The 27,613-nt window shown below is 40.7% G+C and overlaps 1 protein-coding gene across 1 annotated transcript in view; it reads right to left on the bottom strand.

Annotated features, from left to right (window-relative positions):
• CPLX1 (complexin 1) overlaps window positions 1–27,026 on the bottom strand; it is a 102,119-nt gene extending 75,093 nt beyond the window's left edge. The window contains exon 1 of the mRNA XM_005428477.2: window positions 26,930–27,026. Coding sequence (XP_005428534.1) covers window positions 26,930–26,960 — 31 coding nt within the window. The 5' untranslated portion in view covers window positions 26,961–27,026. The remainder of the gene's footprint in view (window positions 1–26,929) is intronic.
• Between the last annotated feature and the right edge of the window lie 587 nt (window positions 27,027–27,613).

Below are 27,613 nucleotides of genomic sequence, written 5' to 3'. Positions count from 1 at the left end.
CTTGCACTCTGGTGACTGAACTGTAAACTGACTCTTTTTCTCCAATCAAGGCATCCTATCAAATGTGCTTAGCACCATATTAAGAAAAAGAAACTCACCGTTCTCCTCTGAAACTACTCAGACAAGGGCAATAGGTAAAAGAATGCTGCCAGTAATTTCGTCTGCTAGAACTCATATCCACAGGCAAAATATTAAGGAACTTCTCTGCTTCAAAAGAATCAGCAGCCACATGTGTATTTTTTCCCCACAGAAATTAATTTTTTACCAGATGTTGTGGCCTGAAGAACAATGTGTCACTAATGGGATTTTCTTTGGAGGAGAATGAAAAATGGTAAGGCACAGCTAACACAGTTTACCTGAGACCCTCCAGCAGTTTGACAAAGACAGTTGTGGACTACAGACTATGGCTGATTGATAATCAAAAATCATTAAATTTTACACCACAGAAGCATGCTAACACACCTTGAACTAAGTTATGCTGTACAACTTCTTCACAGCAGACAAGGAAATATTTGTGTTTTCACCAGCAGGTTGACTACCATCCTGGTAAACCCTTTCTAATATACCTTTGCTATAGGCAAAATTGTTGCAACACAAAATTACTGTTGCTAGAGGAAGGCAAGAGCAGCAAGCCAGTTCTATAACCTGCACAACATACAAGGCTCCTGGGAAAAGAAAAAATAAAACAAAGAAACAAAAAACCTCCCCGCCCAAAAAAAAAAAAAAAAACAATAACAAAACAGAAAGGAAAATGAAATACAGCAAGAAAAGCACTTGTGCATTATACTTGTACACAGAATTTTCAATTTCACTTCAGAAGAATTTTTACTGCCATCTTGGGCAAAAATAGTGCCAAGACTTGACATATTCCACGGCCAATCTTTTTTCTGACAATTTTACAGATATCTTGTGCTAAAATTATTATATTGAGTTCGATAATAGAGAAAGTCTGAATTCCCAGCCCATGAAAGTGTTTAATGGCTTAAGCCATGATTTAATCAACTAAAAAGTCTCTTGAAAGTTCTTAGGTCTCATGGCCACCAACACATAGTTGTGTGTCTGGTTTTAGCAGATGACAGAGGGAGTTATGGAAAAAATTATGCTGGAAAAGGTGATCAGTTTTTTTACATCATTCCATTTTGCTAAGAGCTGAGGTTCACATATTTCTAAGCATCTACTTTTAGATTTGTTAATTCAAATTTATTTCAAACAGGTGGCTCTCACAAAACCAATAAAGAGGAAAGGTGCAGCTGCCTAGTTTCTGCTCTTCTATAAAGACTTTCCCACTTCAGCCTCAACCACTTGATTTACCAATCTGTTTTCAGCATTAGAGCATTTTTATCCATTTTTTAAACTAATGCTATTTTTTCAGATTAGCTTAAAAACTCCCAAAACACAACAACAACAACAACAACAACAATAATAATAATAATAGCAATAATAATAGCAATAATACTTTGAAATTACCAAGAGAGAGCTGTCTCTTTCATCTGAAAGCAAAAAAGATAGAGAAAGCTAATCTGTTTTCTTTGTTGCTTTTCTTTAAGAACATTCTTTCTAATCAAATATGTGGGGCAGTGACCTGGGTTCCTATCTAAAACCACACACATCAACTTGTATAAAATCAAAATCATACCTGAGTAAATCTGGGAAAGAACAAACAGGTGAGACATAATATAATTATTCCAAATACACTGTTATTTTGCTGCAAATTTAGCAGTATCATTCCATCTTCTTTAATATCTGGGTTGCTGTTGTTCATTCTTCACATTTTGCCAGCAGATCATAGGCAGATGACTGGCAAGTGATGGAGCTTTCAGAACTCATCCTGCTGCTTCTTTCTTACATCAGAAAAATAACTACTTATTCAGGTGAGAGAGCATTTTCTATGGCTCCTTAACTGATCTAGTGAATATTTAGAGCTTTGCAGAAACAGAATATTCAGCTTTGCAGAAACAGAAAGGTTTATGGTAAGTAAACAAATAAATTCTATTAATTTATGAAGGCTAAGCAAGTGTTGTATAACAAGAAAACTGTACAGAGGCTGTGCTCTTGATTGATCAGATTCAATTACTGCTCCAGATCAGAGCTAGTGCTTTCAAGAGTCCCATTTCCTGCAAGTGCTTTTCAAGAGTGTTTGTGAGTCTGCTTCAACAGCACAGCAGTGTACCCTGTGTCTTTCACAAGTCCTCTTAGAGTACCAGGAGACAATGTGGATTTTGCCACTGAGAATGAGATTTCCCATTTTGATTATGCAACCACCTTCAATAACAATTTCTTGAACATTTGAAATGTGCCCTGAGAATCACACACCTCAGAAGAATTCCTTTAGGTGTGGGGGTCATAACAGATCTCACTGCGTTTCCCCATTCCAATTTAAAATCCAGCAAATCAGCTGAAAGATCAAGTGAAGGAATGAGAAGCAAAACACAAAGCCCTCATGCAGTAATGGATCTTCAGGCAACATCCAGCAGGCTGGTGGAACACCTGCATATAGTGCTGCAGACACTGGAAGGTTCCAAAGGTTCAAGGACAGGCTGGGTAAGCTCACAGCAGATAATTCCAGTGAGGGTCATTAGAAACAGAAAACCTAACTATATTTACAAAGCCACTGGACTAAAAGTAGGGAATGAGAGGGATGGGAAAATATTAGGGGAAAATATTTGCCTTGTACTTCTATTTTCATAAAAAGCATTCCTTTGGCCGGTACTGGAGACAGGATGCTGAAATGCAGCAGACCATCGGTTTGATACAGTGTAGACATGCCCTCCTACATACCTTTCTGGAGTATTGGATCCCAGAACAGTAAAAAGGCCCTACAGTGAGCAGATGATGTGAGACTCTGGTGAAACAGTGTCAGCTGCCCACACCACACATAGGATCATAAAGGTCTGTGTTTCTCTGCTCAGCCTTTTCAGAACTTTAAAAAACCTACACATTAACCTCAGTGGTACAGGACGTAGGCAGAAATCTGCCTACCTCTTTGCAGAAAAGGACAGCCAAAGCTAGCATCCAAATGACAGTAGGCAACAGCTTTTTGGTAAGATTTTCTAAATATTATGTATCCTAATTACACAAATGGACAGCCAATGAGTTGCAAATTCCCCAGTAAAGCCTGCCTAGCACAAGATCTTTTAATTCTACCTTTGAAGTGAGTGATTTACAGGAAATGAGCTAGAGATTTCAGTGCTGACTGCAATCAAGACCCTTATCTTTACAATGAGCATGATTTATCGCAATTTTATGCTAATAGCTCTCACCCATCATTATCACAAGAGAGAATATATGTCAAAATTCTTTATCCACCCTAAATCACACATCAGCCAGGCTTCCCATTCAAAGTATCTGATTGGGACATACAGAAGTGGAAGGCACAGCATGTGACACGCAATGACTTTCACAGCCTTTTAAGCTCTCCTCTTACTTTGGACAGCTTATAAAATGGCAGAACATTGTTTTGAATGACAAATACAGTTCAACACAAACTGCAGGTTTGGGGGTAGACATCCAGTTTTAGAAAATTGATGAATATCAAACTTTTGTCCTTCTTCTAACATGATACCTAATAATTTTTTAGGTACAGAGATAACATGCAAGGATTTGAAATCCACAGCTACTGCAGGCTGAACAGCATTCTGGGATAGATCCCCATTACACTCACACAGTTGCTACCTTCCCAACACATCCACTGTTGGAGGCAACACTGGGGCTAGGCAGTCCTTAGATTTGATCTGACAGAGTCCTGCCTTCTAAGATGCCTTTGAACTGACTATAGTGAAACAGACTGCACATAGTTCTGGTGTGCCCACTATCCAAAAGGAAAGATTAAACTTACAGCATGAGGGTGTGCAATAGGAATTATATTTTGAGGGAATTTCAGGGATCGTAGGTGCAAAGTAGCTCCTAGGAACTAACAGGAGCTAGGGCACAGAAACAGAATTTTCTGTATTAAGGTTTGTCTGCCCAGTGCTTATTCTAACTGGATTTGAAGTGAAGAATTTCAGCCTACATGATTGGAATTGTGTTGTTTCCAATGAGCCAGCCCAATCCCACAGCTTACTGAACAGCAGCACTGAGTGCCACAAGGTGGTATCTTTCTTGCTCAGCACTTTTTCACTTCCTATCAGGATCCCCTCTGCTCATCCTGCATCTATTTAGAACAAATGCTTTCCTATAGGCTTGCTATGCCAAATACCAAAAATTGCTCCCACTCACTGCAAGGCAGAAATTCTATTCCTGTGTAATTTATTCTGTCTTTACATTTCTAGCCTAGAGTAGAGTACAGATTCCAACCATTTGCAATCTTTCATTATTTTCAGATGTGTGTATACTGCAGCACTCTTCTCCCACAGAGGTTAGCTGGCATCACCAGTAAGTAAGCACATGTAAGGGGGACACAGAAGCTTCTGCTTTTGAGAGGTATCTGTAAAAGATGAGTTCTTACACTTTGTGAACTGGCCTGTATCTCTGTGAAGTCATATCAATGGAGAATATGCCCTGGTAATTAGAAACCTGCAATCTATTTTGGTATATGTCAGAAGAAGTGCAGGACAGGTAACCTATGAAAGGTTTTCGCAGGTAACCAGTGAAAGTCAAAACTGTGGCTCATGCTAAGAAAAACACCCCTGTTTTCAGGCATGTGTCCTTGTTGCATAAAACCTGGGACTGGTTCAGGCTGTAATAATCAGTGTATGATCAAGTATATTTCCTTCCCGGGACAGCCTTCCTGATCATTTGTTATCAGTAAAAATATTGGTATCTTTTTTAATACCCTCCACTTAATTCCTTTTAATCCTTTCCAACTAGATTGTGGATGCTGCCTGCTGACACATGTATTTTCTTCTTCAGTACTCTTAAGTTCCCACATGAGAGTTGGGCCTTCTCTCAAATTCATATCTGGGAGCTATGCCCTGTATTCACCTGCATGTATGAACAGCTGCTCAAGACAAGTTTATCTGTGGGAGCTTTTCTATATGACATCTGCCTCACTGAGGATGCCTGATTGACCCCAAACTCTAAAAAAAAACTACAAAAAAACCCTAAACAAAACAAAACCAAACCACAACTATTGACATCTTATCACCAAATCCCCTCCCCCTAACACAACCACCACACAAAATCATACAACTAAAACAGAAAACCACCCTACAACCTGTACAAAATAACCCTACAACTAAAACTGAATACAAAAAAACCCAAAAACCAACCATACAACCAATCCTAACACAATCCCAACCACAATTTACAACACAAACACCAAATAACCATCAACGAACCCCAAACAAAATATTAGCTCTTTCAACACTTCAATCCTCCCTCAAATTAAAAAAAAATACAATTATGTGGATCACCTGTGCAGAGACCCTTTTCCGTGACTGGTTAGCCACACTCCTGGGATCAGATTGGTCAGTGCTGTACAGGTAAGACTTCTCACACAGCATAAACATGACAAGTAAAAAAGTAAAAGTGATCATATGCATGCACTTCCTTTTGGTTAATCTTGTAATAACAGCAGGTTATTATTAAGAGAAGTTGTGGGTGTTCTGTCATTAGAAGTGTTCAAAGTCAGGTTGGAAGGGTCAGCAACCTGATCTAGTAGAGGGCAGAGACATTGAAAATAGATGATCTTTGAAGTGCCCTTCAGATCCAAAACATTCCGTGATTCTAAGAACTTGACGAAGGTTTTCCAATACACATGATTCAAGTCCCTCTGACCCCAATCAGATCAAAACTATCTCCCTCAGGACATCAAGACACAGTGAAAGAGCAAGCATCACAAAAGAGGGTAGGAAAATAGATACTAGAATGAGTGTCCTCATCCCAAGGTTATCTCAGGTACCCACCCCCAAGGTACAACCCCTGCTCACTGAGTACAATGTATAACTAAAGTCACTCAAGCTCCACCTAAAGTAGTAGTAGTATAAAAATTAGCTAAAAATAGAAAAATTGTTGGAACCACGAGAAATGTTTAGGGGAAGACTCCATCATAACTTCTGGGATCTGTCAATACACTGGACCTGTCTTCTGCCCCCCCAGGAACACCTATTGGGTAAGAAAAACATTCTATGCCTGCTGAGTTATTATCTCAAGGGAGGAATTAGAGCTTGTTAGTGTATTGCTTTGAATCAATATTACTTTGAATATACTCTCACAATCATATATCACCTGTTACAATTTTATTAATAAAGAGAGTTACTTTAGTCAGGATAGCAAATTCACCCACTTCACATCTCAGTGATTGGTATTTACCTTTGAGTTTTAATTCACTCTTCTGTGAAAAACGGTAAATATCTTTCCACTCTCTGGAAAATACTTTACTGTCTGGCAGTTCTAAAGAAGCAGGATCCATTGTTAATACCAAAAAGGTGTTCCAGTGCATGCAGGACGGATTAGGAGGGGTACCACCTCTATGGCAGACAACAGTGTAAGAAATCTATCTGCTTTCTAAACAAATGGTTCATTTTGCTGCTACTTATCACATGAGAAGAAAAATAGTGGCTACTCAGTCCCAGGAGGACGGACAGCCTTCAGACATTGTAATTAAAGGGTATCATAAGCTCCCCCAAAATGCAAATGAAAATGTGTCTCTGTGAGCTAATGAGCCCCTAAACCTCAATTCCAACTAGCAGCTGCTTATCACAATATAAAATCTGCTATGCAAAAGAACCCAGAATCACAGCTGCATCTGAAGCAATACTGGAGACAGAGAACTGATGCAAAGAAAGATGGGACATGACCTAGAAGCATAGCTGGAAAAATGTGTGACTTCACACTCTTCAAATGGGCCAAACACCAAATGTCTAAAATGAGGGGTGAACAAAGTTTTCTGCTGCCAAGAATAAATGCCAGTGGCTGCATGAAACAAGGCCTAAGGACTGTCTTATAAAGAGAGTTAGCAACTGATGACTGTAGCCTGGATCTCCTTAGAAGTCTCAAAATGTCATAGCTCTCACTGACGTTCTGGCTAGCTGTCAATAGCTCTGCACACATTTTCAGTTTTCTGTCATGCAGAGATTGCAGTCTAGGCCAAGACAACAAAGAAGAAGAAAGTATAAAGGCTCTACAAGTTTTAGTTTCTTCACAATGTACAGAAAACAAGAGCCCCAACCTAGTAAAGGAGTAACACATATGCTTAATTTTAGCTCATGCTTTTTACTTTACTAAACATTATGTATAGCTTTTCAAGATTAAAGACACAAATCATTAGCTGGGATCAGAGCAATCCCATTGATCTACATCTACATATGCTAAACATCCCAATTTTTCAGCTGTAGACAAAATCTACAGCTGTTTTAAAGCTTCATTGGATGAAGCCTTATACTGGTAAGGCAAGAATCAACGCAACTGTTTAAAAGCTGATGATTTTTTCACCCCTTTTAAGTTTGTGACAAGGTGAACAGATAGTGACTTAAAGAGAGATCGAGAGATGGGGGAGATGGAAAATATATTTTTAAGCATTATTTTTAATGCATTTTTTTAAACATTGGTTTTGCTTAGATACTAAAGCAAAGTCCCAGTTTCAAGCATCACAAAAAAGAGAAAACCAGAATAGAGAAACATTTGAATGCTCTTGAGGAAAGCTTTTTTGTTGAGTGTCATGCCTCAATTGCAAATGGGACAATCTGATTAATCCTTGAGTAATTTCCATTGTGTTTCTTCCTTTTGCAAACACCACCAAGGAATTTCCTGTTGTAAAATTTAAAAAGAACAGACCGAGTTATCTTGTTTTGAGTACACTGTTTCCCAGTGCAAAAAGGACTCTCCCGACCACCATGCAGGCAACCTACACACGCGAGGCCACTACACTGGCCACAATCACTGGGAATCACACCTCCTCCTAACAGCTGTCATGAAAAGATAATTAAATGTCAGTGCTGCTAGAAGAAATCTTAAACATGGCCCTAAATTAGCACACCTGAAGACCACCATGAGTTTCGATTTTTTTTTCTTACAGAATGGAAGACAGAATTAAGAAGCATTGTCTGCCTCTTCAGGCAGGAAACTTGAAGTCTTGTTTGACTGGTAGGTTTGTCCAAAATTCATGTGTCAGTTGTTAGTTTATGCCATTTACTCCTGTTCAAGAGAAGTGCAACTGTCATGGATAGTCAGAAAGAAGGACAGAAGATTTTATTCACAGCAGCTTCAGGCAATTACTCAAGGGACCTACTCCCAGCACATGCCACTGTACTCTTTTTTTCAGCTCCTGTAAATCCTACTTCTCTTGTTGTGAACATGGCAATCTCAGCTATTTCCCCCATATCCTCACTTCTCATCTTCACTATATTGGTCCTTTTCTAAGACTAGCCTCCTATTGATTCTGATAAGGGAGCCACAGCACATAAAAATGGCTCATGCTAGTTATGTCTCCCTTTCAATCAGAATACAAACCAATGTCCTTGAAATACATACCACCATGCAAACTGCCTCTTGCATACTGATTTAAGGGTTAGATGCTTCCTGCTTTGATATGAACAGAGCACTCCTTTGAGAGGACTCCCATAATCATAGAAGGTTTCAGTTTTTTCCAAAAAACACCAATATCCATCAAACCAAAAAGCAGATTGAAGAGTACATGAAGAGAGGTAATAGCACACTGCTAATAAACAATAACCTGTTCTTTACACTTATAAAGAATCCAATACTTTCGAAGACATAACACTAATAACAACTTGGTTATTGGTTAGAGTGTAACACCAATCACAAAACTCACAGATTCTTTGCCAGCATTCCTTTCTAAATTCTAGAAGATTAAGGGCATGTCTCAATTCAAGGATACCGACAGCTCTGAGGCAGTAATAACATGAGACCTGTCAGGCACCATATTCTGTTGTCAGGATACATCCTCACACCACTCTAAACCTTCCTTAGCTCCACAGTACCTCTCCTAATTCCACTGCCCTACCAAATTTTCACAGGAGCAAGCAAAGAAATAAAAAGAGTAAACCATTGCAATAAACCAACAGACTGCTGTTTAGCAGACTTGAAAGCAACTACAGACCTCCTTCTTTTTGCAAACATTCCAAACCAGGGTAAATTGGGTCTGTAGTTGGGACCTCTCTACCTTCTGCCAGGAGGAAAGGAGCAATCCTGGAGGACTGGAGCTCCTGATAGGAGCAATCTCAGCAGGTATGGTAAAAAAACACGTCTGATGTTCTCTCCTATCACCTTAAGGGAAGCCATTGCCTCTCACAGGTTCCTTAAAAGGTCAGTAAATATTGCTTCTTTGAGGGAACCTCAAAATTCCCCTGTTAACAATAGTAGCTGTAGCCATCAGTATGTTTGTAGAAGCTACCATAAAAAGGCTTCTGGAAAACACTTATATTGCTTTGTCAGGTATGGAAGCTGATGCACAATTGATTTGCTGTCAGGTTGGAAGAATGTGCTGCTGGTAGAATATTCTGCAAGGTTTATCCTTCATTTTAATTAATGGTTTGAATGACAACATGGACACTTATCCCATTGTAAAGTGCAAACAAGGTGATGTAACAAAGCAACAGATGCAAGGTTCATTAGGAAACAGAATACTTTGCATTATCAGAGAAAAAAACAGAGCAGCTTTCAAGCACAATGGCCTTTCCACAGTTCTGTATCTGGATGAAAGCAAGCAAAAAAGGGCTGCCACACAGAGCAAAATTAGCATTATCAGTCTTCTCAAATAATGGAATGAAATAGACAAGGTGCAAAACCAACAGTGCCTACTAAAAGAGGAATATTCAAGTGCACAAGTACTTGAACCCTTCCTGCAAGGAACTCACTGGCAGTTTTGCTGAAAAGATCAGGACAGAAATCTAAATTACTGTCACAGCTAAGGCATGGAATACATGAGATTACATTTTGCCCTGCCCCTACAATTATTACAAGATCATGATGAGAGGAAGATCAATGCAGTGTGCCAGGAAATAGCTATACAGGAGTTTAAAGAGAAGAGCTACTAAATACAGCTCTTCCTCATCCTGACATAGTGTGAGTATATCAGGCAGAAAATCCTCCCAATCTTCTGAACCATTGTGTTCTGCTAGAAATGCTTTAATGACCTTATAACCTTTATCCTATTCTTTTAATTAGTGGCCAGAATATATGCCAATACTGTATTTCATCCTTCTCCAGCAAAGAACTACCACCTTTTAATCAATTCATTATCACCTTTTGGGTCAGAGAAGGAACACATGCTTGCTTATAGGAAGAATCTGTAAATGTTCCCCAGAGATCTGCTCGGGGAAGACACATATTTTAGATGTTAAATAATGAAATACTAGTCTCTAGTTAAAATGATACATGTTACTTTCTGATATCAAACTCACCTATCCATTTGAGTTCCGCAATGAGCATGGTCAAGATCTTCAGCTGGAATATTACACAGACAAGTTAATCAAACTGAAGTTGACATAACGAATAGCTTTTCATGACAAATACATCCTTTCACCAAAATGAGTCTGGGGATCTGCATCCTTTGATATTGTGTGGTTTAAGTGGTACGTAGTACAGCCATGTATCTGCGCTTATGCTTAGCAGCATTGATCACACAGCAGTGGAACCATTTTCTCAGATAGACCATGACACCTAGGTCCAGCCTACTTGTGCTGTGACACTGAACTGGAACACTAAAGGCCTTGACCCAAAAAGCAGTGGCAGCATGACTGCCAGTCCAGCTGGCTTCCTCTCACATATTTGTTGCTCTAGGCACAATCTCAGAAGAAACTAATGCTGGGTTCACGCACACATTCTGCCCTCTGGTATAAACCACATTGAGCTTCTCATAACCTAGAGGCCTGTTGAGAGTACACTGGCAGCCTTGAAAAAATGTCTAACAATTGACTGGTCATCCAAGACCAGAGGTCAACAACATGTCAGGAATGAGAGCTAAAGAAGTAGCTCTGCTTCTGATAGCGGGCTGAGGTGATGGTGGGCAGAGGGAAGAAAGCTTTTGGCTTACACCTTCTGTTCCTCAATATCCTTCAAAGGCCCAGAATACCCTGGAAAACAGACAGGACTTCCCGCATCACCTGTGAAAAATTATCCTATGGGCCAGAAAATAAGAGAAAAATCTGTAGATAGACAATTTCTCTCATTTACCATACTGGCACATGCTTGTGACCAGAGTCAGCTAAAGTCAGCCAGGTTTCTGAGTAGCTGATTACAAGCATTTTGCTCTCTGTCCTTAAGCAACAAGGCTGCAAGGTCAGGCCAGCTTCTCCAAGGAGCTGAGAAACTGTGACAATACTCTTCTCTCATCTCACTATCCAGGTGCACTACTTGTTTTGTTTTTGAGGGCATGGAACCAGATTTAAATGAGAAAAAAAATCTGAACAAATCCTGTTCTACCCAACACAACTAATTTCTTATTTTTTAGAGGGCAATTACTGCCAGTTTTAATACACATCTTAATAAAGACTGATTCATGAGCTGACTCCCTTAAAAGGGCTTTATAGTTAAAGAGACTGGGAATAGGAACCTTGTTAAAATAAAGCTCTACTGAGCATTTTGCATTTCAAGACAGTTACCTCTTATGACTTTCTCTATTTTGTTCTCTAATTAAAAGGTTAGCAAACATAAACAGGGAGCATTTTACAGAACATAGGGAACCTCAGGTCTCTGCGCTTGAGCCCTGAACTGAATTTAACTACTCAGAGACTGTCAGTGATATAGCCACGGCACATTAACCCCTACACATATGCTCCACTGGCAGTTGCAACAGCACTTTCAGCAGCACCATGTGCATATTAGCCCTGTAATCCAGACTGGTGAGCTGTGCAAATTCATGGCTATCATTTCTCTGTCCTTGTCCCCACTGCTGGGCTCAGCAAACACCTGGCTCTAAATAGTGGCAAGCACCAGAATCTAGACACATGCCTTGCAGGAAAAATGTTGTAGCAGTTCAAAAAAGGGTAACAGGTTTATTGGTGGGTAAGTGGAGAGCTGAGCCCTCAAACAAGAATTATTGTTTCACTTCCCTCCATCATTGTGATCCATTTTACCAGATCACTGGTAAGAATAATCCCCAGAATTTCTATGAAGCAGACAGAAGCTCTAGCGTAACAAATACCATTAGCAAAATGTCAGTAGATTCATGCTGTTACCACCCACCAGCTGCACCATTAAAGGGTGTCTGCTCCTAAGGAGTACATAAGAAAAGGACGCCCAACAGTGCCATGGAGGTAGACAAGGGTGATTTACAGCTCTGCGCAGGGCAATAACACGGACATGAATCACCTGGTGCCTTCAGAGAGAAGCTAGACTGGAGTTTATGCGGTGAGGAAAACAGGAAAGAAAGCATTATCAGGTCTAAGTCCTGCCCATCTTTCTTGTATGGAATATGTAAACCATTCTTGATCCTGGGCATGACTAAACAAACAAATCCCCTCTGTGCCTTCTCAGGACACTGCAGCAGTCCTCAGGCAGCTGAGACAAGTGATGCCAATTAGATCCTCCTGTTAGGCACCACATTTTAGATGAAGATAGTCTGATCCTGGTGGATACATCTCAAGAGACAGTTCCTAAGCTCTCCCATTAAGTGGTTGCAGTGCTATCTTAGCACAAAAGTAAATCAAAGAGATAACATTCTGGCATGAGAGTTCTTGGTATGAGGAAAATAAAGGAGACTGAAAGACAAGCCAAGGTCCATATCTATGCCTGTCAGCTATTGAGAGGAAAGAAAATTAACCATTAAAGTCACCATAAAAACACAGGTAAGAAGAGGCACAGAAAAGAATATGAAATCATGTGTGTGTCTCAGATACTTTCAAATTTCAATTGGCACTCCAACCATTTGAAACTAAGTGTGGCCTTTTCCATGATGTCAGCCATCTTTAAACCAAGGCCTTCTAGAACTTTCAAGGTCTTCAAATTACATGACTATCTATTATATTCTATGCTATTTCTGATTAATCCCTCTCAAAAGACTAAGAATGCCCTACAAAGATGAATAGCACTTCACTCTTATAAAATACTTGAAGATGGAGCAATGTGATCTTTCTCTTTTGCTGTAAGTGAGCTGTACTTGGAGCAGATCTGGCCCTTGTCATAACCAATGAACTCAGTCATCAGCCTTGTACACTGTCTCCCAGAATATCTGCATACTACTTCCTTACTAGCCCACTCCTCCCTGATAGGGAAGTTCAGCACAAATGCAAGAAGGAGGATTTCCAAAGGCCCTTGTCCATCAGCTCTTCTCTGATCCTTGAGAAAGTTCTTATGGTCCAAGATATGAAAGGAAGATTTTGGCATAGATGGACACTTCTTTCCTGTTTTGCTGAAGTAAAATGGGAATCCAGGCAGATAAGGACAGCAGCCATCTCATACTGCAGAGAACAAACTCTCCAGCTCTGAGACGGCTTTCAAAAACTGAGCAGCAAGACACTGCAGCTTAAACTGGGTAATGGGATTTTCAGAAGAGGAAGGGGTTGGCTTCCCCTATTCTGCCATCAAGAAATTCATTTACAGAATCAGCTTTCCCCACTGTCAGAGACAGAAGCAACAGAAGAATTCCCATTGCTTTATTGCACCTGGTTAAGTCATCATGCTTGAATGTGCAGGAGGCAACAGTGATGCCATAACACAGCAACAAACCATACTCAGCATCCAGCCCAAAGAGACAAGCCAAGGTCCTGGCACCTGGAGTCCCTGCATAAATCTGATGCTGGGTTCTAACCACAACTTCATCCCTGCTGCAGATACCTCCCCAGAGATATTTGCCTAGCAATGTAATAGATTCTACATGCTTTCAGGGTTTATGGGTTCTTATCGGATCCTTTTCCTCTTTAAACTTCATGGGAAGAGGAATTTTACTTTCCAGGTTGCCCTGCACTGAACAGATTTGCTTTTGGTTTGTTCCCTGGGCCTAAGTGAGGGGAGAGAATAGATGAGGAAATTTACACAACACTAAGCCAATGTCAGTTTTCATTAACTATAGTGTTTTTAGCACGGACCACAAGCTACACAGCTGTCATTAACTTAAAGGGTAATTTCATAACCAAGGATTGCAGTATGGGAGCTCCTCTTACCTGGATAACTTATTCACTCTCCTAATGCCTCTAATGATTTATCAGAGAATTTGCACTGCATGAAAGTTATAAAAAATGCAAAAGTGTCAATGTGTTTCATGTACTCACTTCAAACAAAATATTAACCATGCTGACCTTGCATTTCCTGACTGTGGACCTCTTTTGGATTTAAAGCTTATTTCAAGTCTTCCATAAACTAGACTATAACCTTTTTTTTTCTTGCCATTAAATGCACAACTTTTCATAGAATCACTTTTGCATTCCATACCGCCAGCCAAGGCTACTGCGAAATATCTGTCACCCAAAAGCTACTAAACCAAATGTTTGTCACTTAATCCTAATCATAATTTACAGCTAACTAGTAAGGCAAAAAATAAATTACTTTATCAGCTCCACTCTTTTTACATCTGCTTTATTCCCAACTGTAACATAACCAGTTATAATTGAGTTGCAGTTTAATCAAATAAGTGGGCCACCCTGTGAGGAAAAACGGAGGGAAAAAAAAAGAGGGAAAAAAAAAAGAAGAAAGAATCTAGGTCACTCTGTTCTGAAGACAGCAAAATAGATAATTGCTTCACTCCACAGCATCCATGCTGCACTTGAGGTATGTTTGAGATCTTATGTAACTAATACCATCCCTAGGTTAGCCAGACCATCCCTAATAAAATGCCATAAATATCTCTTCCAAGCATATGAAGGTGATGGATCTGACTTACCCTTTACAGACTGCATGAAAACAAGAAATATTCCAAGCCAGAGATTTTGAGGCGAATTTTGTGAGTTTTTAAGAGGAAGAAAACCCCTTTGATTATTTTATTTGCATCTGCAAGAAATTAATAAAAATGCTTCAGCTGCTGTAAGATTGACAGATCTCTGTCAAGGAAGACAGCTGAAATTTCTAAATTACATTATGCTGTATCAAAAAAGTGCCTGTGAGTGCTCAGGCCGATGTTGTGCAGAATAGAGCCCTGAGTTTCCCTGGTCACCCAGAGATCATCCCTGTTGGGCTAGATTAGTTCTACTGTCTTTTAGTTAGAACTGATTTTTGAGCACATAAAAATGACCCAGTATAGAAGGATCTTGTACAGTCCAAAGCAAAATGTACACTAAAGTGATCCCTAAATAAAAAACAGACAAATAACTACATAAGAACTAATAATAAGACAGGATGCCTGTAACAGAGAGAAAAAATTAAGGGGTGCTGTTAACTCAGGGCAGCCAGATCACAACAGTCAACTGGGGTAAAAACAGGATTGAAACTGACATACTCTACTTTTAAACCAGGGAGATTCACTATGTGAAGCAAAGCCAAAACTTTGCACTTTGACTTCATTTTCCTGTGTGGAAATAGAACATTCTTGTTTGTGGTAGTGGTTGAGAGGATGCCTTTTACCCAACTATTTTAAGCAGCTGTTATTGCATCTGCTAGCATAGCAGGAGCACATGCAACAGTTTTAGAGGAGAGGTGCTGAGTGTCAGGCAGAAGGAGTACCAGGTAGAAGAAGTACCACCTGTAAAGTTCTACCAGATGACATTCAAAACACAAAACCAGAAGTCCCAATCAAGCACTTCAGCCATGAGGCAAGTCATTGTGTCCTCAACAGGGGATCTCAGGCCACATGACCAAAAAAGGTGTTCAACACCCTGACATGGTACTCAGAGAGATGTGGGATCTCTGCCTGGCACAATGTTCATTGGCAATATAATAAAATGCACAATCCGAAGAAAGGGATGGCACATTCATCCTCTTCCAGAAGCCAACATCTTGCAATGGCAGTGATCTGGTTTTCTACCACTCACGTGCGTGCCCTTGCTGAAGGTTTTGGTTGGGTAGGCACTCCTAAAACAGTCAGGCAGTTTGAAGGAGACTCGGTTGAAAAGTTATCAGCCATGGGGAAGGAGCCCAAGGCACCCTCTGAAATCACTGCCTAGGTAAGAGTGCCTTATGGCCTAAGTCATACTGTAATGTGAGCCTGAATCTAAAATATTGAGATAGCAGAGAGCAGGTGACAGACTATGGAGCACATCTGAGTCTAACAATCAGGAAAATAGTAAATATTAGTACTGAGGAAGATGGAACGTCTTATTTTCAGACAACTGTTCAAAACCAAGGAGAGGTCACAGAGAAACACCTAATTCTTAAATTACTTTTATCTCAACAGAAGTATAAACCAAAAAAATTACTAAATCCATTGAAAACAGCAGTTTCCATGTAAATTGCAGGTAGAAGTCACCAAGGAGGGAATTTCAAGCTATGCTTGTAATATGAAACTCAAAATTCTTACCTGGGCAGAAACACCACAGCTGGGAAGCTATCCAGTACAGTCATCTTTTCTAGAAATTAATTTGTAAATCCAACAAGTCCTTTGAAATAAAATTACTTTTAATTTTAATCCAAAAGCTGATTTTAAATCATCCATGAGCATGGACATAATATATCTGGCAAACCTCTTCTGTTATACAAACACAAAGGGGCTAAAATGTTTTCAGAAAAGGGAAAATTTACCACCGCTCTGTAACTAGTTCACCTAGAGGAACACAATGCTGGTTCCCACTAAGCTGGGTTTGCATTCTAACACCATTAGATGTTATCACAAACTGGAAAAAAAAAATTAGTGTAAAAATGAAACCACTTTTTAGGTAAATTCTGTTATTATGGACATTCTTACAAGTGAAGACTCAAAGACATGAACTCTCAATTGAGGTACTCAGGACCAATAATTATTTCCTGCCTCACTGGCCCTACCTCTCTGAGCATGTACAATTATTTCAAATGCACCCAAGACTCAGTTTCCATTTCTTCCTGCTTGCTGCAGCAGCAGGATTTCCCAGAGAGAGCACCTCTCTTCTCTCCCACAAGTCAAGTGACAATAATTACTGACTCAAGGATGCTCATGGCCAATTTATTCACATTACCCTTTTACCAATATTGTTCCTCACATTAAGTAGTTCTTCCTTCACTGCAGTGTTCACGTCTCTCATGTATTTAGAGAGAGTAGTGGTGACCCTGCTTAACCTTTTTCCTCAGCATTTTAATCTATCTCCATGTAATTATAAATTTCCTTTCATGCACCTTTTAATCTCGTCCTTCTGCAGCCTGGGCAAAATGGAACAGCAACGTCTGATATTTAAAGGAAAATACAGAGGAGAACGATGCAATTGTCAAGAATAGTTTTTAAATACACTGATTTCAAACAAAGAAACAAAAACACAAATCAAAATTTAAAAATATTCATCTGTTTCTAATGAAATCAAGATTTTTTCTAAATATCATTCCAATCACTTTTATTCCAGCTACAACTGTGTATAGGAGGAACTATACACATATATAGGCAAAATCTGAGTACTTTCTCCTTCTCTTCAATTTTTTTACTTACTTGTATTCTCTTTGGGATTTTTTTTTTTATTTTAGGTTTAAAAAAATCTGAAGGAAACTACAAAGAGAAATCTAATTCACAAAGAACAAAACACTTCACTGAGACTCAATGAAGAGTAGCATGCACAAACTTAATTTCAACATAAAGTAAATATGCCAGAGATTAAAAAATACATTGGTTTGGACATGATGTCTTAGTCTCATGTAGTCTTTCATGCTTGCAAGATGTCTTCTTTATTTGATTGTTGAGGAAAAAAAACAAACTTAGGTGCTTAAAAGCTTTTTATTAAAAACAAAAACCAACACAGCCTTAGTAAAACCTTTCCAAAGTCCTCTTGCAAATTGAGATATTGATTAATACATGCATTTTCAAAGAATTCTAGAGACAGACACACCTAGGACTGTCACTGGAACAGGGCCAAGCAATCCCACCCAGTTCCAGCCCCTTCAGGCAGTGTGCCGAAAGTTTCACACTATACTCAGTAACACCATGGCAGTGAAGTAGAAACAACAAGAAAGTTTCATTGCCTATATCAAGTCAAGGACAAATTTTCAAGTCCATTAAGTCCAGAAGTTCAGCTCTGTCTAGCACTAAGAAGCAGAAGGAGTGATAGAAGTACAGAAGAATAGTGTTCACTTCCCATGAAGGGAAGGGCAGTGCTCAGAGTTGAGCATGTGTCTAGTTGAGTCTGTTGTTTTCTTGGGATAATGGTGTCCTGTAATGCTTTCTATGCAAGGAGACTGGGAAAGACACCATTTAATACAGAGATCAAGTGACCTTCCCAAGCATACGCAGGGTTCTCCCACAGACAAGGCCAGCAATTGAGACAACCATCTCACACTCAGTTACCTTCTACAAAAGGTTCAAATGTCTTTTCTGCTGGTCAGATTTGCCTGAGCTCACCAGCAAAAACAAAAAAAAATGAGACAGACCCAGGGATACAGAGACATGGCAGTTCAACTATTTGTCAACACAGGCATTGACACATATTTCTTTCCCATCTTTTTTCCTTTAATTGTTGTCTGCCTTCCCCTTCATTGCTCTAATTCTCTCAAGAGACTGAAGTTATCAAAACAGTTCCATCATTCCCCACTTTTTTTTTTGTTGTTGTTGTTGTTTCTTCCCTTATTTTCCACAGAAGATAATTCACAGACATTTGAATCCCAAATTCATGCTTATGTTGTATGTTTGACATTCCTTCAAGGTCAGTACCATTGCAAATAAGCCACGAGACTCAAATAACGATGCAAAAATACAAGCAGCTACTAAGCAGATTCAATCTTGCAGGTAATGACAAATTCAAATTGCAAAAAGATGCACAAAGTCAGCAGATTAAATTCATTGTTTGTATTAATGCACTTCTGCAGTGACAGCATCCACCCAACTCAAAAACAGCTCATTTAAAAATACAGGAGAGAGGGGAACAAAAAAATAATCTTCAAATTGCACAGGGTGGTTGTCAATTTGTCTGCAGCAGAGAGATACAAGTTGTTTGAAGTATTTTGTTTCTAATATGCACTGTGATTTGTACCAGCGATAGATCACTAGTAGCCTTTGCCATGTCTGTAATTGCAGATGTTACCCTTTAGCAAACCACATGAGCATCTGGTTCAGTGATCAGTTGAAATTTTCAGCCTTCTCAGCAATGTTCTACATCCTGAGACACATACTCCAGACCCAAAAACTAACCTGAGAGAAACATAACTGACTATTCCAAGCTCTCACAATCAGACTGTACATGAGAAAGTATGATGGCAACCAGAAAAAGTGCTCAAAGCAGTAAGTTAGCAAATGTTTAAGGCACTGTGTTGCCTTGATCAAGTACTTGATTTCAGCACATGGAATGAATACACAAAGGCAGTGCAGAGGTGCAGCCTCACCTCAAAGAAGAGCATCCAGTGCTAAGGCAGAGTACTTTCTGCCCCACCACTGAAAGAGAAGCAGAGACAGAGAATTTGGAAGAGCCTTCAGGACGCTGATGAGGGTCTTTACAGTTGTTGGAAATGGGCATAGAAATTCTGTAGCTTTGAGGGGCTAACATACCAGTTACCACTTCATGAACCATATCCTCTCTCCAATGGCCCGAAAAACTATGAATTCTCACCCTAGGTAAACACTAGTGCCTGTATTTGTGTCTGACTCTCAGCATCAGCGTCTATTCCCTCTCTTGTCTGAACACTATCACATAAAGTTCAGAGAGGGGACCTTGACCATGGAACAGAAGAACATGCCTTTTGCATGTAGCCCTCTGACATGAGACAAGCCAGTGGCAAAACACTACAGATCTGTCCTTTTCTTTCTGCCAGCCTTCCCTGTTTATTGCCATTCCTCTTCCAGGCTTCCTCAACAATTTAGCAGATTTCAAACACTGCCAGAAGACTTCTCATCTCCATTCAATTGCCACATGAAATTTCCTATGATACCATCTTGTTTTCAGGGTGGATTTTTGTGCTGTTGCCTTTGGGGGGTGTCCCAGCATGAGACACATTCCCATTCCTGTAATGGCAGGATGCCTGTCTTCCCTTAGTGGAGTGTCCGCAGAGGTTACTCAGAGCTTTTGGAGCCCTGTACTTACTGCAGTGCTGACAAATACAGACCATACAGTCTTGACTTCATTCAGCAAGACTTGTAAACCCAGGCAGCCTTCATAGATTTGATTTCACAGCTTTATGAATTCAAATCTTACCCTTCTAGTCAGAGAAGAAAGCCCTCCCATGTACACCAGCCTTCACAGACATCAGTATTCTCTTATGTCTGTGCTTTTGCCAGCACATGAGCAAGTGAGTAGGCCTCCACAGTTAACAGTTGAACTACATCCTGAACTTCCCTCTCCTTAAGAACCACCACAAATGCAAGCCAGTAGCTTATATTCGGAGCATCCCATTTCACCAGGAAGATCTCAGTAGCTGTAATACATCATCCATTAGGCTCCTGCCCAGCTCCAAATCCACTGCTGTAGATAGCATTTCCTATGCAATGCAGGCTAAAATTTCAGCACTGACAAATCCTATTTGCGCCAAAACCATGCAGCTGGCAAGAAACCACCACTTTGCTTCTATTATGGAAGGTAAAAAAAAAAGAAAAGTCAGAAAGATGCAGGTATACAGCAACAGATATTAAAATCAAAAGAATGTAGAACTTCCTTCAAGTGGACAGAAAAACCAAGGAGAAGAATCCTTTTTTCTGCCATGTATAAATTCTAGACAGACTACTTAACATATGTGAAATTTTGTTATTTCTCCCTCTCCAGGAGAGAAAACTTCCCAGTTATCCATGTCACTCCACTGCAAGCAGGCTTTTGACAAGCAGATGGCCTGCAGTACAAATCTTAGTTAAGCTCTTTGTGGCCTACCTCTACAATCAGCTGAAGGTTGCATGTTTCCTCCAAGGATACTTCAATAAGCACACTGCTCACAGTGCCTGCTTGCAAGTAAGACAAACATAAGAAAAATCACAGCAGACACAAGGGAAAGCTTTGTGTGATTCTAACAGCAACAGGCCAAACAGAGGTAAGCAAATATAAAAGGAAGCTTTCTCCAGAAAAGAACAGGGAAAATGGTCAGTTTTTCATCTCCTGGTTTGGATTATGGATGCAATGAATCAGTTGACCATCACTATAGTTGCTTCTCTGGTATCATCTCAACAGCAACCATTTGCTTCCTTGGAAGACATCTTGCAACTTAATCAAAATTTCTCAAAGAAAATCTCTTTGCCACCAGTTTACATTAGGGAAAAAAACCACTTTTAATACTATTCCTTGTGAAAAATGTATGCCACCTACCCCAGGTTCCTGCCTCCTATCACTGGATCCCAAGAAGAAGGGATCAGCACCTCCCTCCCCACTTCCTCTCTTCAAAAAGCTGTAGAGAGCAATGAGGTGACCCCTCTGCCTCCTTTTCTCCAAAACAGAAAAGCTAGGTCCTTAGCCGCTCCTCAGAAGACATTCATTCCAGCCCTTTCACCAGTGTTTTTGCCCTCCTCTGGATGTATTCAATACCCTTAAAACTATTTTTAATTCGTGGGGCCCAGAATTATACACAACACAGGCAGAAGTTATCTGAGAATGAAAGTAAGTGGCCTCCCAACACCTATCACATGCTACAGTGGTCTTGAGATCACACGTCTCTGGTCAGATTCTCCAGTCTTTGTAATTTGGATGCACCTGACTGCAAAATGAAAGACCTCATGTGTTAAATGTTTCAAGGATTACAGACAAAAGAGACCCCAGAAATCAATACCAGCACTATTTGTTAGCACTTAGACTTGAAGTTTTGCATTACAGTTTCTGTCCTGCTCCGGAACATCACACATTAACATAAGCAGCGGAGCACAGCCTAGTTGATTCATGAGGTTCCAGTGCAGCACAGGGGCTCAGCACAGAAGTGGAAATGTGAGAAATAAGAGAGCGAGTTGGAGAAGGAGAACACAGAAACCCCTGTGTTTATTTCACAATGTGTTCCACCCTGAACTGTATTGCCTTTGACTGCACTCAATCTTGCTAACTTCTGCAGGAAAAATTAAGGACTTAATCCTCACTTCACAAGCTACTAAAGTCAGGCAAATGCAGCAGTAGAATATACAGAAGGTCACTGCTAAGATGTTGAACACTAGTGTGGTTTTCATTCAGGCTTATCTGGCATTCACACACCCTCACATCTTCCCTAATGTAAGCTTAGCACAGGAGCTGCTCTTTCAGAGCTTAAGTCACACAGTGACTTAAATCCCATTATCTTCATGAGGGCTTGGATCTCTGTCTGTCTTCAAGAACAAGGGGACTCCCTCTGGACTGTGTTTTGTGATATACCCAGCTGAAACAAAGTTCTGGTAAGGGACCTGAAGTAGGCGGTGCCCCCCTGCTGGCATGTTACAGATGGCAATCTGGTTGCATTTGTCTTGTGTCTATAGTATTTTAAGAATCCTTCTGAACCAAAACAAGTGTCCACTGATTCTTGACAGAAGAAGCAGATGGGAGGCAGGAGTCCCCACTCTAAACTGCTGCAAATAAATCAGCAAATCATGCCTGTATTATCTATCATAGTGAATATCCAGAAACTCAGATGTACCTATGCTTCCTCCTGTTGTGGTTGCACTCCACTATGAATTCAAGGGGTGCTGGAAGCATGAAGAAGAAATTCAGACAGTACTACTCATATGCACAGTTACATGTGAAAGGATTTAGATAATTTATCCACAGGCTGACATTAAAAAAATTCAATATTTAAGGCAGAAATTCCAACCTTTTACCATCCAGTTCTTGCCATTTCTCCCATTCATGGCAATAAAAGTAGCACATTAAAAGGGCTCTGTGCAGAATCATATTTAAAGCTACTTTTTGTTCTGTATACCACAATTTCACAATATTCTTGTCTGCAGAATGTTGCTTTCTGCAGTAGGAAATCTCTCTCTCTTCAAACACATCATGATCCAACATTCCAGTAAATTCTCCTCACTTTGCATAGGCTTCCTCTTTTCATTTTCATAAGAAAATATCTCAGACCTTGGCCCTCAAATCACCCAGTAACAGAATGAGACCCAGAAGATCTTCATGAAGTTCACTGTCTTTTGTTTCAAACCAGTTTCCCTACTTGTCCAAGCCAGCAGTGATAGAGGAAGTGATGCAGTGTAGTACAACATGGGAGTCAGGTGTTTGTGCACAATTTGCTTTCACTCAAACTTAGCAAGAAATAAGGAATACAGAGTGAAAAGTATTATAGCTAAACTCCTTCAGGACCCATTCCAGATCATCCAGTTCCTGCTCTCTCCTGGGAAATCATACACATTGGTCATTATAACACTAGCCCAGCTCTGACCTGGCTTGGCAAAGAGCACATCTAATGTAAAATATAGTCATTAAATGATTCTGATTATCTTCATTTAAAGAACTGTCACAGGAACAGCAAAGTGACAAATCACCCCGGCTACACACCTCTGTCAATGTCTGTGATGTAGCAGGGTCAGAGGTACAAAATATTCCCTTGCTGTTACTTATGTCGGAGAAGAAGCAGCAATTTTAAGCCTTTAACCTCTTGCTTCTTTCTTCTCGTTTTACACAGCTAATAAGGTTCATCACTTCTCCATGGCTTCTGTCACTGTCAGACAATAAACAGTGTGATTTCCATATAGGGTGTTGAAAGGTCTGAGAAGCACAAAAAGAAAAAAAAAACTACAGAAGGAAATCAGCCAAATAACCTACTATTTTGTACTGTTTTTCCTGGACCACAGTCCCCACTGCTAATGCTCACTCTCTTGCTAATGAAAGGGTCAAGGATTTTGCCATGAAGAGGCCAAGGATTTAAAAAGACACATTTCAAGCTGGTCAACCTTCAGGCAGAAACTCTGCTGCCAACACAGCAGCAAAATCCCAGTGCTGGCACAGCAGAGGATGACCTTCCACTGCACAGAAACAGCAGACTTCTGCACACCCTCTTTTAACAACAAGACAGGGACAGGACACATTCTACCTCAGCAATACAGTAACTGTCAAACTGATTTCACAAAACCTAAATACCCTCATCAAACTTTCAAACAAAGCAACTTGTCACCACATAACTGCCTTTCCTTGGCTGCTAACTTAGCTCACCTACCTTTCAAAACAACTCATTGCCTTCCTCCCCAATGGGCAAAACTCCAAGGAAAACTAATCTGATCATTCTATGCCATTAGAGACAAGACTAATATCTTCAAAGTTTGCTTCAAAGGCAATGGCAAAACTCCCACAGAAGCATTCTGCTAAGGTTAGTGCTACTGCTAATTAGCAGAGTGAGACCTCGTCTTCCTCAATAAGATGAGTGAGGAGGTAAGAGTTTTTCTATCAGTACCTTATTTGACCACTCCCAAAGACAAAACCTTGTTCTAAACTCCTCCAATGCTTCAGAGACCTGCATAATCCTGTACAGTAGAGAAAGGTCAAAAGCAACCACCTGCAAATAGATTTCAAATCCAGTCTCTTAGCTATCAAAAGCTCTGGCCTAAGCTTCATTTTAGGGCTGTACGCTGGGAAGAAAAAATTACTTATGAAAATTACATAACCATTATGCTCTGTCAAGGACATCCAACTGGCCCTCAGTCTTTGTGAATTTTCACCATCTGAGATAGCTGAAGGGTTAAGCTACCTTAGCTGTAGGTGTTCAGCAAGCAGAATCTATAGCAGGTCTGATTCTGTGTAAATTAGAGGGGACCTAATGACAAAATTGCGGTATTTTTTTCTTTCTTCCGGGAATGCCATAAGAGATTATGAAAATGGTATAAGAACTTCCGCACCATTCAAAAAATCCTATCAAACAGAAGATTAATTCAGAGGTGTTCTGGGAAAAGCCATATTAAACTAAAATCAAAGAGCCATGAAATCCACCCAAAGACTCCCAGAAAGTGAGGATAATAAAAATGGTGACTAGCAGATCAGACCACATATCCTACCAAAGCAAGCCTATCAACTAGAGATTTGGCGCTCTGCTCAGTTTGATCATCCTTGTGGACACAATTCACAGATTATTCTGAGCTGGAAGGGACCCAGAAGGATCAGTGAGTCCAACCCTTTAGTAAATCTCCCTTTGGATATCAGAACTGGCAAACAGAAGGGGTTCTGGCCTCAAAACTAAGGAAGCAAACTGTAACTTTTAGTCCTTGGTTTGCTGTGCCAGTCTGGCCAACTTGGATGATTTGCATCAGCTTGGGCTTTAACTCCAGCAAGAAAACAGTGTCCAAACCCACCTTTATTTTCAGTATTATATTTGCACTGGGAGATCTTGTTTGATCTTATTGAAACTATTTGTAATTTAAAAACAGGACTCTGCTTAATGAATTAGCATTTCCTGGATTTTACCACTCTGCAGAGACTTCTCCTTTATTAAGTGGGTAAGTTCCAGACACATTAAGTCATCTGGTGAAGAGCTGGTGCCCTGGACAGCATCTTAACAGACCTCAGGAGCTCAGACTTCACTAAAAGATGCTTTTTGAATTTACCTTCTCAGAAAGTCCTATTATCATACAAATCCTGACCTTGGCATGCAACATCTTGTTAGAATGAAGGTCTGCCCAGGGTGAATGCTGTTAAGCACAGGCAGACAGTGCTTCCAACTCATGTTAAGTCACCAAGCTGCAGAAAAAAGCAGCCATCATAGATGTTATTCCTTTGCTGCAGCCCTCCTGCCCCCACCCTTAACTGCAGTCTGTAAGCAGTTATTTCCCTTTACTGCATTCATGGATCTCCAGCTGTAGTGGCTGTATCTCCAGTTTGCAGGTACATTAGTTCAATTCTGTGCAAGCAACCTTGCACTACAGCAAACAGTGCAAAGCCTACACATCTCAACACTAATTCTCCTTCAAAACAGGTACTGAAGAGTGAAATGGAACACAGCACTGCTACAACACAAACCACTACCTTCTCACATAGATGTCTTCATAACTCACTATTTTGTGCAAACAAATCAGTCCCTTTCTTCTCCAGTTTGATCTCCCTATTCAAAATACCCCAACTAAAAGTTTGGTTGTTTCCTCTGTTCTTAACTGTGAAAATCTTGCTCCTCTGGTGAAAAACACCTGCCACTTTCAGAGATTAAAACATTACTTTCATGTCATGGGATAGAGTCCTGCAGTAAATGTTGAAGTTGTATATGACATCAATATCACCACACATTAAACATTTACACAGCCTCATGATTCTACAGTTTCTTCAAAGAAAAAAAGTATGAAAAATGCACACATGAGATAGAATACAAGAGAGAATGATCAACTTCCTCTGAGGCCAATATTTCAGTTCCCAACAGCATCCAGCATCATCTCAGTGATGCTTAGACCATTGCTTAGACCAAATGTCCAGATCAAGCAGCCTAGAAAGTAACTGTGGCAGAATAAAGGAACCTCATTCCCAAATATTTGTCCAGTGTTTTCAATTTCTCCTACACACATCCCTAATTTTTCTATTTCACACCATTAGGTTAAAACAATTCCTCACATACACCATAGAAGATTGGCCTTAAATCCAGGTAGAGTGTGTAGGAATACTTTATTATCATTTCCATCCTTATTGTGGTAGTGTTCTTACTCAAATTAACTCTCAAAATATCAGAGACATAAATTTCTGCACTGGGCATTTTTTGTTCAGGACTTGGCCAGTCTTTGGGGCAAAGATGAAAGAAGGCTTACATACATAAATAAAATGTCACTCTTTGGGCTTATTCTGCCTAAACCAGTCTTCGTCCTTTGTAATACCTGCCTCTGTGACATGGCATGAAGCAAATCAAGACTTGCACACTGCACAGTTGGATATGCATCCAGGTGGTAGGGTGTGAATTAGGCATGACCCAGGGCCAGCACACCCTTTGTGGGAGGTCTCTCCTCTGACTTGGGGCTTTGGTCTCTGCATGTTGCTGCCCTCTCCTGCTCAGACTCTCCAAACACTCCACTCCGGAATCACGAATCAGTGACAGGCATACTCTTCCAAGTCCTCAATAAGCCATTCCAGGTGCAGACACTACCAGAGTAGACCATCCCCGCTCTTTCAGGGTGCAAAGGGGAGGGGTAGGTGGCCCCTTGTTTGCCAATCACACTTACCTCCTAGAGCTTGTTTCATAACAAAATCCATGATTTGTTGCTTGGGGTCCTGCCCACCTTCACACCTCACAGGCACAGAGACTGGGAATCCTTGGAAGGCAGCCTGCAAAGAGGCACAATCAAAACAGAAACAGTATCTCTAGGAGAAGAAAAAGCTAATGCCTGATCTTCCTCAGCCCTCTCCCCACAGCCTTCCTCCCTTTGTCTGAGTGCAGACAAGTTTCCAGCCTTCCATCCTTTCAGACCCTGCTTTGCACGACAGGGCACCCGAGGGGCAGAGCTGCATGCTGGCGAGCGGTCAGCGGCTGGGAGTGCCCGGCAGCAAGTGCGGAGGACAATGCGGTCCCCTTTCATGGCTTGTTATCTGTGGACGGGCAGGAAGGAGTTAAACCTTTGAACTTTCTCGTTTCCCCGCCTGCTTCTCGCCCTCTCGGTTTTCAGAGGGTTTGCTCCGAGGTGGCAGGTCCGCCGGGGACCGCCGAGGGGGCATTTGAAGGTGAAGCGCCCTGCAAGTGCCCGGAGAACAAGCGGGGGATGCTGGGCGATCAGGATGCGGATGCAGTCCGGGTGGCGGGATGGAAGGCCCCCCGTCGGAACCCCGCGGAAAGCCCCCAGCGCAATGCCAGGGAGGGCTGCACCTCCTCAGGGTGAGCCGGGACGGCTCAAGGTTGAGACCGGCCGGCC

Source organism: Geospiza fortis, unplaced genomic scaffold (genome assembly GCF_000277835.1).
Source record: "Geospiza fortis unplaced genomic scaffold, GeoFor_1.0 scaffold274, whole genome shotgun sequence".
NCBI lineage: Eukaryota > Metazoa > Chordata > Aves > Passeriformes > Thraupidae > Geospiza > Geospiza fortis.
This window is presented reverse-complemented; position numbering and strand designations above follow the sequence as displayed.